Consider the following 15,134-nt stretch of genomic DNA (forward strand, 5'->3'; position numbering starts at 1 on the left):
TAACTCTACTATTTAATATTATTAGCTATATTTAAACAAAAATCCATCATCATCAATGAACATGATAACTTAGTGTACCAGATAAATTTGAAAAAAAATTATACTTAAACATTACAATCTTCTTTATTAATTAACAAAAAATTCGTTGAAATCTGTCTACAAAACAGATTTTATGTGTGAAATACAAAGCCTTTTAAACTCCGCCATTGTTGCTGCACGTTTCACTTGTCTGGGCATCGAATTGAAAAAGTTAATTCCTTTATACAACCGAGAGCTCTGTGATCTACTAAATAAAAAGTGTGGTGTTCTAGCGTCTTCCGCGTTTCTAGTGTTGTACCTATAAAAATCACTTCCCCTATCAATTCGATCACACAAATATCGAGGCAGCATATTATTAAAAATTTTATAAAGGAACACCATTGTCAAAAAATATACTCGTTGCTTCACAGAAAGCCATTGCAACGCATCCAGCATGAAAATCGAGGAAGTGTATCTATTACATCTTAATATTAATCGCATTACTATATTTTGTAACCGCTGTAATCTCAATATTTGTGTATTATTTGCAAGGAATAAGATGGATGAGCAAAAGTCTATATGTGGTGAAATGATTGACTTATACAACAAAATTTTACTACTAACAGTCAATTCATTTTTTAAACGGCACAAAATACCGTATTTTTTAGCCATTTTTCTGATGACGTTGTCAATGTGAGACTTGAAAGTTAACTTGTCATCAATGATTACTCCAAGATATTTTAACTCATTCACGCGATCAATCGTCTCACCATTAATTGCAATATTTACGTCTGGTCTGGAGTTGGCCGAAGAAATAATCAAATATTTAGTTTTGCTAATGTTTAGCTTAAGTTGTTTAAAATTTAACCAATTCGCCAGATAATGTAAGTCTTGGTTTAAAAGTGTTTCAACATCATTTGGATTTTTAGCCGCAGTGAACAGAACAGTGTCGTCGGCAAATAAATTTACATCACAAAACCGTAAAACTCGCTTCATGACATTAATATAAATTATAAACAAAATGGGCCCTAAAACACTTCCTTGCGGTACACCCAGTGTATTAGCAATGGAAACTGATTCAGAATCATAAAAACGAGTCTTCTGAGTTCTAGCACACAAATAGCTTTCAAACCATTTATATGCTGTCCCTACGATACCAAAGCGCTTTAATGTTTGCAACAATAAGGGCCTAGAAATTGTTTCAAAAGCGCGTTTTAGATCCAGAAACACCGCAAAAATAGTTTCTTTAGCCTCGATTTTCTCTTTCCATTTTGCTAACACCAAATTCAATGCAGACTCACAAGAGTGTCCCTCTCGATAACCTGATTGTTCTGGGATCAGCAAATCATTACTGTTTAAATAATGCATTAGCTGGCCTTTAACAATTAGCTCCAAAACTTTCTCTAATGTGTGCAGTATATTAATGGGGCGGAACTCTTCGGCTTTATCCGTCCCAGTAATTTTGGGGATAGGAACCACAAGAGATTCCTTCAAACTTCAGGCACGTGCCCTGTTTGTAAAGATTCGTTAACAAGGTCCAGCAGGTCGTGTCCAATTACATGAAAGCAATCTTGTATTCTTTTTGCGTTGACATTGTCGATACCAGCCGATCTCTTCAAAGAGAAACAAATATCTTTCAACTCTGCAAAAGTAATAGGATGAAAACCATCAAATCTACAGTTATTATGGATCGGCTGTATTATCTCGTCAGGTTCATTGACCACATCAATACTTTGATTGATCGATTGAGCACCTTCAACGAAATAACTGTTAAATTTATTTGCAATAACTCGCGCGGAGTTTTCCTCAATACCATTAAAAGTTATGGACTGTGATAATGTATTATTACTTTTCATTAATTTTTTTAAAGTTTTCCATAACTCTTTGCTGTTATTTTGATGTTGATCGATCTTCCGTTGTATATATGCACATCTAACCTTTTTCAAGGTGCGTGAATATATGTTTCGCGACGCGGTGTACCTGTTCCAATCATCGTTATCATTACTTCTACAAAATTTTTATAACATTTATCTCTTTTACGTTTTAAACGCACAAGATCTAAAGAGTACCAGCTGTTCGAATTTTGTAACTCAACAAATTTCTCGAAACAAGCTGAGACATTGCTTGTTTTGAATAACTATTCCAGCACTTTATTTTTACTTTATCCTCTCGGTTTTGATCGTTTTCAATTGAAATACAAATTGTCTCATGGTCTGTTATTTTATAATCGGCCTCTGTGAAGGAATTACCATTATCAAAATTGGAGAACACATGATCAATCAAGGTACGAGAGTGTCTGGAAATTCTTGTAAATTGAAAAACTGTTTGTCTTAGATTGAAAAACCGACTAATTGCTTGAATTGATTCGAGTTCGATCCACCAAGCCAATCAATATTGAAATCACCAGCAATTACGTTTAATTTATTCAAATCAACAAAATTTTCCCACCAGTTATCTAAAATTTACAAAAAACGTTGGTCACTCGAACTGGGGGAATGCTAGACTATTCCAAAATTTCCCATCGTCATGCCTCTCTGAACTGATATTCCCAGGAACCAATTGTTTTCGACAGATTCGTTTGATAATATGTTGAACTTGACTGATTCCTTGGCGTAAATAGCAACCCCACCAGTATGTCTGGAATGTGAAAGGCAAAAAGCAACTTTATAATCTTATATTATCTTTATAATCTTATATTTATCTTGGAAATTTGCATTATATATACCTCTGAAAGGTGGAGATTTCTGGGAAGCCATCGAACCCAAGAAAAAGAACAATGGAAGTTTGGAAGTGTTGAATCTTGTCTAGAATAAAAAGGTTAAAGGAAAGGTTATCCTGTAGGGTAACCCCGGGTTACCCTATCAGGAATTGTGATATTTTTCGAGATCAACCGACGGTTAACGTATTTGGACCTTGGGTGTCCGGCGGTGGAGGTATTCGTCGCCTGGTGATATCGTCATCTGTGTAGTCGGTTGAATACCCGGAGCGCCGTGCGCGCCGTCATAGTGGAGGCTCGCCCGGTCCGCCGCGTTCGAGTTTGTGTTTGTGTATTCCTTCTTTGGCGGGGGCTCCGCCCTGCGTTTTCCGCGTTTGCTTTCCTACTTGCGCACTTTCCATACTGCGCATGCAGCTGGGTGCCTGGTTGATGCTATTTTACGTTGGGTTGCCCCTGCTATATTATTACGGGGGTCAATAACTCTGCGTAATCCTTACTTGGCGTAAATTCAAAGCTTAGCCGGTCAATTCATTGGACCAGTAGGGTGTCAGCTGATTTCGTTGGCTTGACCTACTTTTGTCTCGGGGTGCTGTACCTTGCATTGTTTTGCTTGCAATGTTTCCACTCCGTTTGTTTGATGTGAATGATGTGAATGCAAACCTGAATTTTGCAATTCAATTGGGGTCGGCCAGGATATTGTCCCCTTGATTTCCGATGATTGGCAATCTCCCCATAGAGTTTTTTTTTAATGCGTAACTGATGCTGTCTCGATTAGTCTGAGCTAAACCAGATCGATAACTGATGTCTGGTTAGCTCTCGCCCATTTTTCTTTTGGTTGTCTGGGATCTGTGTTGAATTGGCGGCTTTGCCGCGTTCGCAATTCCTCCCTTGGTCTAGAAACTGGAGGCTGGTGGTTGTCCTCTCCTTGATACTGCGCGAAATACCTCACCCGCCATCGACTCCCACCATCCGGTCTCCCCTTAGCGCCAACTGCTGTCGTCTGGCGACTCGGTGGCATCTCCTCGTGGTCTGTAGAGTCCGCAATCCTTGATTCACTCATCTCGTCGTTTGGCTGCTTGGTGTCTCTCCTTTTCTGTTTTATCTTACGTGCTAACCCTGCTAAGCAAGCGGTGCATTTATTTTTTTGCTGATCCCAAGTAACAATTTAAGTCGTATTGCATTCTTTTAGCGGTTTTCATGACCAATTCCGCAAAATTGCTGTTAAAACTAAAAATACTATCAGAACCTCCTGATAACCGCTATAAGTTTGCTTTACAGCCAGGTGGCCCACCCTTGCTAAGCTTATTGAATCAATTATAAGAATGGCAATAAAACTGCTTTAAAACCACATGGAAAGAGTACCGCATACTATAAGCAGCTGGCATTACCTCTTTAAGAGCGCAATAAGTTTGGTTGCATTATTGCGCTCTGCTACTTGCCACAATAAGTCCAAATCAACTTTTCATTACTTGACAGCAACCGTAATAAGTTGATTTGTTGTGCCGTTCCTGCACACACACCAGAACATCACGCCACTTATTGTAATAATGAAATCTCTCGTCGTGAGAGAAATGTTTCACCTGTGTTGGTTATCATCGTGCAATCGACTTTATTTGATGGTGATATTGTAGAAAGATAAGGAATAAGGAGGGGTTTTTGGTAGGTTTTGTAGCTCTCAAGCATATGCGCATGAAATTTTGTCGTGCATTTTGCGATCATAGGCGCCTAAAATTTATGCGCCATCAAAATAGTACGGGCTTACAAAAATGATCTCATTGTTAGCAAAAATGAATTGGATTGTTTCAGCTCAGTTTTTCAGAAAAAAAATCTAGCCGTGTTCTTAAATACAGAGATAGATCAAAATCAACTTTGGATATTCAATATATTTGTTAGTCAGACGACGATTCGATTTTCGTTTCAAGATTATAAAAAGTTTCAAAAATATCAATATGGCGCGGTTGGTAATGAGTTGGCATTAATCGTAGCCGCAACAAGCCTAGTTCAATGATATATATGTTGTAAGGTGCGGCAAAGGTTGGATGCCTGCATTATTAGAGAAAAATATGGTAAATCCCTGAGGCCTAGACAACTTTATTGTTATGAAAAATCTGACATCACACCGACGGCAATGAGAAATCAACAAATTTTGGTATAAATAGAGAGGTGCACGAAAAATGCAACGATACATACTTAGTTTAATTGAATATTGAATATATTTCGAAAGTGTCTTGCCCCTACCTTATTTTTAAGGACGCATAATTTAACGACATAGGAAATTATTTTCAACCAAAGCAAGACAAACTGGCGATAAAATTTTGAAAAAAAACTACCGAAAAGTACTAAGTTTGCTGTGTTACTTTATTAGATTTTTGGAGTTCTACGTCATCAATGTTCACAAATGCGCTGCAAGATGCTCTAAAGCATTTTACACACATCTTACGGAGACTGCGACAGAATTCTGCATCACACTAAACCAACTCAGCCGCTTTTGTCTCACCTGTATGTATATCATTGCCTGCATATATTTGTTCACAAGTTTGACAGGTTAAAACGGGGCATTTGAATGACCGCAATAAAACTGGTTTCTATGTTATATGACAGCAAGTTGGAGTGGTTTTATGGGGCAATAGATAGTAATAATAAAACCAATAATAAAGCAAAATCGCATTGACTCTTGCCGGTATTATTGGAAGTTTTATTAGAGTTTTATTGACAGCTATCAGTGTTCATTACGACTTGCTATTTTTGGCAACGGGTTTAACCGCCATAAAACCGTTGGTAATATTCATTGCTGTGATAAAACCGTTAGAAAACCAAGTAGCTATAGAATTGTTACTTGGGATAATTTATCAATTCTTTTTTTTTCTTACTTTTTCCCACTTGCTGTCTAAAATTACTTGCACTCGCGAACGGGCTCTTACGTTCTATCATTTCTCCTAATCTTCTATTAAAACTCTATGCCCATTTTTTTCCGGTTAACATAATCTTCATTTCCTACTAAAGTGTACAATATATTTTTTTTCTAGATTATATCTGATGCTATTGGTTTATCAACGTTTACATTGTTCATTCTCAACGAATTTTTACTTCACAATTATTTTTTTTCACTTGAACTCAATCCGATTTACAAAAAAAAAATCTTTTTCTAACTCTTGTGCGTTTTTTTTTTCTTTGTCAACCTCTGTTGCCCGTCGTGGCTCTTTTCCTTTTCATTAAAACATTTCTCTTTCTCATAGCAACTTTTTCTTTTCTTTTATCGGATTTACAATTATTTTATCCGATTTACAAAAATTCTTTAGACCACTTTAATTATGATACTGCTGTCTCGGTCCGTCATACATACTTACATTTTACTTACACATCTCCTGTTATGCAGTTTCCTGCATAATCCCTCTCCCCCTTCCGTCTGAAGGTGCGACCGCCTGCTTTAGAGATTTCTGAAATATGAGAAGGTTAGACTAAAAGTGGGAAAAATCTCACACACGTATTCATTCTGGGTTCGTTACTCCCTTATCGTTTTCATCCATTCGGCGTCCACCTCAATCATTCCGGGATAACGACTCCCATTGTGTTCAATCACTCGGCCTTAATTAAAGTCAGAATAGTCTGAATTTCCTAAAGTCAGCAGCCTCCTTGTCTGGTAGGTTTAGCCCTCTCTTCTGAAAAAAAAAAAAACGCTCCTGCTGTCATAAGTCACCTTCTCCGTATTACACGTCATTTTTGTCATCTAAACTTTTCAATGTCTGTCTCTTGGCGACTTTCTATTTCTTCACGCCTTTACTTCAGTATACTTTTTTTTTCGTTTGGTTCTGCCTATTGGCTCCCGTCAATAAAATCATTCATCTTTTTCGGCGACTTTTTCTATTTTCTTCACGCCTTTATTATTTTCTTCCCATATTAATATCTTTTCCAGTTAAGGCCCAGAGCATGTTCCGCTAACGGTGGCTCTTGTCACATAAGTCCTCAATATTTCCTGTCAGGCTTACCGTCAGTCATTATATCTTTACCCTACATGTGTGTCTTACAGTCATCTGCATAATTTTTTGTTTCGATTTAATTCATCCTCCTTCTTAGATTTTTGACATACAAAATTCCATGGGCGCATACCACTTCAATAAATGTTTTTTTTCCATATATATATATATATATATATATATATATATATATATATATATATATATATATATATATATATATATATATATATATATATATATATATATATATATATATATATATATATATATATATATATATATATATATATATATATATATATATATATATATAAAACATTTCAATCACAATTTCACTATTTTTAATTGCCCTTCTTGTTACTTCCCGTTCGTCTTTTATAGAGCCATTGGCCATTTCTTTTTACGTCTGCCTCGCACTAACGAGGTCATCTGTACTCTGTCTATTTATCCCATGTTTAAATTTGCATTTTATATATAAAAAAAAATGCTCCGTGTTTATTGCCCACTTTTTTTCCTTGTTTTTTGCATAATCACACAATAGGTCTTTTTTTTTGCTGTAAATTCCCGTCTAATGTTATCCTGTAGGACTGGCTAAATTTCTGCCGGGGACCTTTGGTCGTGTTTTCCACTTGTGTTCGCTCCATCCTGGTGCCCCGCGCCTCCGTCGCTGCACCGCAGTGGAGCTCTTTCCGTCCCGTATCTTGTTCCTTGCATTCGTTCACCCATGCTATCTCGTACATGTGATCTGTCGCCTGCGTATCGGTGGTGACCCCGGTGTCGCAGCCTTGCACCTCCTGCCCGGTCATCTCCCGCGGCGCTATTTTTCCCTGATTAAAATTGTCCAGCCTGATTATGTCTTGTTTGCTTAGTCTCCTGCGTCGCCCTAGCGGGTCCGCATTCCTAGACTCTGCTCGCTTCTCCGGCACATTCTCAATTATGGTACTGCGTGCGCAGCAGGCCACCCTGCCTTTGCAAAGGTATACGGCAAGTATAAAAGCTGTCACAGTACCCATCACAACTGGTATGCTCGTCCACGGGTTGACCAGTGGGGCATATACTAAGTTTGATAGTTTTGGGACGTCCGATTTCACGTCTTCCACGTCGATAAGCATTAATTTCATAAGCACCACGTACACTAGCTGCTCCTCCGATCCATCCTTTGGAATTTTATTGGCAAAGTGTTGTATATGAAAGATAAACGCTTCCAACTCGTCTGCTGAACCTTTATAATCCGGAATACACTGGCTCGCTCGGTCAAGTGGGAACTCCGCCATATTTCTGTTTGTAATAGAGATCAAGTTCTTTAAATGCATTTCAAAGCTAGAGATGTCTTGTGTATTTATTTTGTTTATTCGTTCGCTTTTTTCAGAAACTCCGCCTCTAGCCTTTCTAGTTTCTCTAGCAGACCGGAACAATTCTGCTCCTTCCCTTTTTCTTTACCTTCTTCTACTCCGTCCGGTTCAACTAAGGTTGATGAAAATGGCGGCTCGTTAAACGGTACAGACCGTTCCAGGTCATTCAAATGCTCCTCTGAGAGCCCTGACGTTACTAGCTCCAGACAGTTTTCAGAGAATCTCCTAGACCTGTTTGCTTCTGGAACAATCGCCGAGTTGTCCAAGATCCTGAGAGCTAGACCCGCTTTCGACTGAACAAGCGTGTATTGGTCGGTCAGTCTATTCCAGTGCTCAGATGGCACCTTAGAGTTTTCGTATTCTTTTAATATATCCGTAAACTCGTTGACGGCGTCGCTTATTAATTTCTTTCTATTCGCGACTGCTGCGCGCGTTCGCGGTCTATTAACGTTATTACTAAGATTATAATACTCCTGGCTCACATAATCTTTCATTTCCTTCAATCTAGACATCTACTGGATCGTGACCTTGGCCGTGAATTCGCACAGCTGATCATAATACACAGAGACCTGCCTCAATGCATGTTCGTGACGTCACCTCCCCGACAATAACGAAGCGTGGAAAGAGAAGAGACAGTTTATTAAGGCCACTTAGTACGGCTGACCGAAGTTACCCGTACTTATTGATATCTCACGAGCGCGCTATTCGCTCTCCCGCTCTTATACGGGGTTCTCGCGATCTTCTGTGCACTGCGTTATAATATGCACAACAGGTGACAAACACCTATGCACGTACAAATGCCCTACTGCGAATTTGCATAGTCATAACTGCAGCCATTAAAATAATTAATACAAATATACCCGATTTATCATGCTCGCGAGAATTCTCGCGCAACCGAAAATGCGACACCTGATCGTGTCTAAGTACCCACTCTCTGAAATGGTACTCGAGCGATGCCTCCGGTGTGCCAACCGGTGTGTGATAGGTAAATTTTGCCTCCCGTGTGTGGATCTTTTTTTTAAATTATACCACTGAGCGCGGGCGAAATATCGTTTAAATTAAATGCGCTAGCACGCACTCGTTTGGACGCGATTACCGCTTACAAAAACCAAGGTAGAATTCTAGACAACCAAAGTGGAGAATCACCGGGGAAAAAAAGAAAACGCCGATGCGCATACTTACTGTATCTTCTCTTCCTGAAAAGAAAACCTTACTACCTACCTACCTCGTTTGACAGATCTCGTATTTCGTTGTTTCATTTCTCGATACTAAGATATATTAATATTCTTTTCAAATTGCCCGTATAACTTTCAAAGTCAAAGCTCTCTTTTTTTTCACATTATTATTCGCTCATTTTTTTTGTTTTTTTTTTTTTATTCCAACGATAAATCCTTTCTCTTTTTTTTTATTTAACGTATATTATTTTTTTGGAATAATACTTTTATTTTTTTATTTGTTATTTTTTTTTTTAGTACTTCATTATTTTTTTCCTTTATAAAAGTCTTTTCCGCTCCTTTTTTTTTCTTTTCTGGGCTTTTTCAAACTCTTTTTATTTCACCTATACCTTTTTTGTATCATAAGAGGAAATATGAAACAACGAAAAGAAAACTCTTTAGTTGACCCTTGTACATCCAGACCGTTCCTCCTGAAAACACTTAGAATTGACTACGCGCGTGGAACACAAGCTCCCGTAAGCCTCTATCCTAACGCGTTCTCGGTAATGACTAACGGATTTTTTCTTCCCTATTAAACAACCCGGCAAATCTCAACATCGGGCAATTTTCTTCTATGCATAATTTCAAATTTCGTAAGTTACTGTGATGGGTCATTCACCGAAAACCTTACACCTTCAACCATTCTAGATTATTCCATAAATTGTCGTGATGGATGCACTCATCACAAAAAAAACAAAAGCTTCCGCGTTATATCATTTCCACGTTATTTAGAATACAAAATTCACTTACCCAAGCAGCATACTTATCCTGAAAGTTAATTTTTTTTTCGAGTCGTACAATTTTAGTCTTCAAAAGTGTCTCCTAAAGCACGATCCCACTCACTTCACCGTTGTTTAGCTGAGTTCTGTTGAACAGCAAATTACGATCTTGGATTACACCACAGACGAGTTTTTTTTTCCTTTTGTCTTCGCTTCACTTGAGCTTCTTCTTGTCTGCTGTTCCGCTAATCTTCTTTCTTCCAACACACTCCACGCACTACTATACTGCAGAGGGAGAAATTGCAGTCCTAAGCTGAACCGACTTCCACTACTGTTTCTGGCCACTTCTAACTAGTTCCGGGTGTTACAAATATCACACGCGCAATGCGCAGCACTTCCGTGATAAAATATAAGCAGAAACTTCCACTTGCAACTTTTAAAACATGGTTTTCTCCTCAGATAGAATCAAATGACGAATTCGTACAACTTTTGCTTTGTTAGGAATTTTCTCCAGATATATTTTTTCTTTTTTTTTTGTTTTGCCTTTTTACCCAACTTCTTTATATTTCACTACACTCTAGCCTCTTCTAGGCTGCTGTCCTGACAATCTCCCCGTTTTTTTTCGCTTCACTTGGTGACGATTTTTCCTCATAGAGTGTGATAAATCATTGGCTCCGTAGCTTTTACAAAACTGCTATTTACACTAACACTTTACACTCGCAACAATCACCCTTTATGTCGACGTTTTTTTTCGATTTCCGCTTTTTCTTATTTCTTCCCCTCTCTCACTAGCACCACTACTTTCCAAACTTCTGAAGCCTTGAGAAATTGTTAGGGTAAAGAGGTATAAAACGCCCCCCCCCCCCCCCCTGGGCGAAACGCCCCAGTCCTTTTTTTCGGGAATATGCGAATATTAAAATACGAAAATATTGAGAATCCTTAGTGTTTCATGTAACTAGTATACTATGCAAGTTTACCTGTTGTCACTAGCAACCAAACAGAGAGAAAAAAACAACTTTGGTTTGAAGTGCCTCGGCTCTAATTTTCAGCATCATCTACGTAAGGTTTTTTTTGTTAATTAATATAGTTTAGCTCGCGTTATTTGCGCTTAATCCTGTTAAGTGAACCAATAAGCAGCTGTATCAAGTGGAGAAACGGTAAGATTTGCCTAAATTGCTAAAATATTTATTAATTTCGGCAATGCCCTGCTTCCAGTCGGGGTAATATGCCCTATTGCTGGTGCAACCTAACCGTGCATTCTTGTTTCGTAGATGGCACGTACACCTATTCGTAAACCGACAAAAAGGCGGTCGTGGAACATTTAGAATCTGTCCCGAGCCATGAAAGCCATACACCTCGGTTTGTCTGAAACTCAAGCAGCAATCCAATACGGCATTCCCAAACGTACTTTGAGGCGGTATTTATAGATTCAACGGTACATCCAGAGAATGTAAAGTTAGCTCGACTGGGAAGTTTTGCCACAGTATTCTCACCCCAGCAGGAGGAGCAGCTGGCCGCGTACGCGATCGAAATGTGTCAATGCTTCTACGGATTAACGACTCGGAACATGCGAAGCTTAGCGTATCAGATGGCTGAAAAAAATGGGATTCCGCATCCATTTGACAAGGAACTCAAGCTAGCTGGGCCAGATTGGCTAAAAAGTTTTCTTCAGCGTCATCCAAACATTTCCCTTCGAACACCGGAAAACACTTCTATCGCACGGGCAAGAGGCTTCAATCGTGAAAGTGTTGCGCAGATTTTCGATCTGCTGGAACGGGTCTTTGTTGAGCATCCTTACCCACCCAGTAGAGTTATCAACGTTGACGAAACGAGTGTCGGCACTGTATATAGAGTGATGTTATGCTTTTGGATGTTATTTTTCACTTTTTTAAATTGTTCACTTCAGGTCCAGGGACGAAAGACGAAGGTACTGGCAAACAAAGGGCAACATCAAGTTGGCAGACTAGTTTCGGCAGAAAGAGGTGAAAATACGACTGTAACGATGGCCATGTCAGCTTCCGGTACGTTCATGGATCCGTTCTTCATCTTCCCGCGACAACGGATGCATGACGCACTGATGGTTGGAGCTCCACCGGAGTCCAATTTCGCTTGCAACTCCAGTGGGTGGAGTACCCTGGAGACGTTCTCTCAAAGGTTCGATAGCTTCTTGAGGTGCTATCGTCCTACAAAAGAAGATCCGGTTTTACTGATTCTAGATGGCCATTCAAGCCATACTAGAATCCTGGAGGTTCTAGTATGGCTTGAAAGGCAAGGGTCAACCACACCCGAATTTTATCAATTCCGCCTCACACATCTCATAAGCTACAGCCACTTGATGTAGCATTTATGGGTCCTTTTAAAGGAGCCTATTCTGATGCATTAGATAGGCTTCTTAAACGGAATGGTGGGAAAGCAGTAACAATATACAACGTTGCTGCTTTGGTTAACGAGGCATTCAAACAAACTGCCAAGAAGACCGTGGCTCATAATGGTTATAAAACAACCGGAATAATGCCATTTGACCGAAATGTATTTTCTGACGCTGATTTTGCGGCTTCTGATTTACTCGGGCGACCCTTTAAAACCATTGATTCCTCACCGAAAGTTGTACAGAATGAACAGCAACTCACTGTTGAACTTGGTGACGTTGTACCAGATAATAATCTGATATTGGACATCAACACCTTTTATTTCGTTGATGAAAACGGAAGTCTTACATCGCTTGTCGTGCAAGACACCGATGCCAGCTCAACCGTTGTGATGGATCAAGAACCGGAGTTGTTGAAACCGGAGTTTCAGAACCGACCGCCATTGACACATGAGAATAGAAATTCGCCGTTTTCTGTATCGTCAAAATAGAGTCAAATCAGACACCATCAGTTTCTGAACAGAGAACATTGGCAAAAAGAAGTAGGTGGGATTGGCCGAATGCCGCAGTTCGGTCCGCTAAACATGATCTTCCGTTGGTGCTCGATAGAGACTCTGAGCTGGAAGCTGAAGTGCAAAAAATAAGCAAGCGGAAGGTTAACAGAAAAAAAATCATTGCGAGGAACTCACGTCGTCGCCATACCGGAAGAAGCTGAAGCAGGAACAGGTAGCAAAGGATATAAAAAACATTCGAAAAAGACCTACGCGAAAGCCAAAGGCTAAACAAGACAGGAAGGAAGATATTATTTGTCATACATGTGGATATCTGTTTAGCGTTTCAGAACACGGAGATGGCTGGCAGAAATGCATCACATGTAGTGAATGGTTTCACATTGAATGCCAGCGCTCTGACAATGAGCCGTTGAAGTGTTTTCTCTGCAGTTAAACTGCGTTCGTTATATTTCTCTTTTCACAAAGCTTGATTAACTTGTTATTACAAGAATTGAATTTCTTTGTTTTTTTCCCAGTAAAATTGTTTTTTTTTACAATAAAAAAAAGAATATCAAGCAGAATCATGCTGCAACAGAAACAAAATGGTTGTGTTTAAAATAAATTGATTAGAAAATAAAAAACGTTGACTCAAAAACAAGATTTAATCATAGTCATTAATTAGGTTAGTTGTTAATTGTTCAATTGGTTGACGCTTACAGCCACAATTGATGAAAATCAATTTTATATATTTTAGTTTATTCAAACACTTGTAGCTACAGCTTTTTTTAAGGCAGCTGCATAAAAATGTTCTGTTTATTATATGGGGGGCATATTGTCCTTCTGCATCGGGGCATATTATACTGAATCAGGGGCGTTTTGCCCCGGCGGATTTAAAAGTCTGCAATTTAAACGTAATTTTTGTTTTTAATGTAGCGATTTCGTATAATATTCTTTACAAAGTAAAATATTTGCAGTGCATTACCAACTAAATGGTGTATTTAACTGTATAAAAGATTCGTTGTTTGTGACAAGCATAACTGCAATATCGACGTTCTTGCTTAGGGGGGGCGTTTTATACCTTTTTACCCTAATTACTTTTTACTTTTTTTTCAATTCTTTTTTTTTAAATGACACTGTTTTTCCTCCGCGAGCACTACGCCACGATAGAAGCAATCGTAAATGTATCCGTCGCCTGCCAGGATTACACAAAATAACACACTTTTGCCTAAAAAAAAAATTTCTTCTGCTGCTTAACGGGGTTGCGTTTTGTTTTCTAAGATAAGCCACTTTACTAAATTGTAATCCAACTGCAGCAGCTGATGTGAAGGCACTTGCGTGAAAAAATATAAGCGTTTGCCTGAAACCAACTTTTTTATATTTCACTACACTCGCAACAATCACCGGCCGCATGGAGAAAAACCGTAAGCCGTTTTTTTTTTGCACAAACTGATGAGACAGCAACGGACCTTCCAAGTGCTGCCTATTTTCTTTATAATCAAACACTAAATTCTTTGTTGACTCGTTTACCGACTGATATTTCCGTGTTTCGTAATTGTTTCTTTGCCACTTCAGCAAGCTGCTGTCGATAAAAGACTGTATTTCCACCAATGAAAGATATTCTAAGCCACTTGAAGCATAACTAAATCACACCCGATCCCGTGTTGACAGATTCTGCGACGAAATTACTGTCCTTGCTGGGTTCCTTTTCCCGAACCAGCTGTCACCAATATGTAGGGTAACCCCGGGTTACCCTGTCAGGAATTGTGATATTTTTCGAGATCAACCGACGCAATTCCTGTACGTACGGCACGGACCGTACGGAAGCTATTATAATTCGCGATTAATTTGAGTCTTACATGAGAACTTACAGCTACCCCTAGAGCGTATTTCGCGAGAGACAATTTCCCCTCGCGAAATCACCACCTATCCTTATTACCCTAATGGCCTTTTCTCGGCCTGTCTCTATTTTGGATCACTTAATTTCAATTCTACTGCGAGTGGGGCGCCGTGCGCTCGTCACTCTACCTTGTTTACAAACATTTTCGGTAACTCACCTCTCGCGCGTCGATGATTTACCGATCCATCAAGTAACCAACCTCGGACTTTGGTTTGTTTTAATATAATTTGCTTACGGGTGTCGGTTTTCGTCACCCAAGCCAAGCGGAAGACTTGGCTTCAACAGCAAGCAAGCTCTGACCTACTTTCGCGCACAGCTGAAGGCTGTGCCAACGTTGAAAAGAATGCGGTAGGAAACCGGCCTCTTTTCGGGGTTCTAACTA

General features: G+C 39.2%; 2 protein-coding genes across 2 annotated transcripts in view; one reads left to right on the top strand and one right to left on the bottom strand.

Annotated features, from left to right (window-relative positions):
- LOC129725423 (dynein axonemal heavy chain 12) overlaps positions 1 to 15,134 on the top strand; it is a 40,482-nt gene that overhangs the window by 1,968 nt on the left and 23,380 nt on the right. The window lies entirely within an intron of this gene.
- Positions 7,080 to 8,484, bottom strand: LOC129725426 (uncharacterized). Its single transcript, XM_055681259.1, has 2 exons — positions 8,152 to 8,484; positions 7,080 to 7,989 (listed from the first exon to the last, which is right to left on the bottom strand). The coding sequence occupies exon 2, from the start codon at positions 7,983 to 7,985 to the stop codon at positions 7,242 to 7,244; it is 744 nt and encodes a 247-aa protein (XP_055537234.1). The 5' UTR covers positions 7,986 to 7,989; positions 8,152 to 8,484; the 3' UTR covers positions 7,080 to 7,241.

The sequence above is a fragment of the Wyeomyia smithii genome, chromosome 2 (genome assembly GCF_029784165.1).
Source record: "Wyeomyia smithii strain HCP4-BCI-WySm-NY-G18 chromosome 2, ASM2978416v1, whole genome shotgun sequence".
Taxonomy (NCBI): domain Eukaryota; kingdom Metazoa; phylum Arthropoda; class Insecta; order Diptera; family Culicidae; genus Wyeomyia; species Wyeomyia smithii.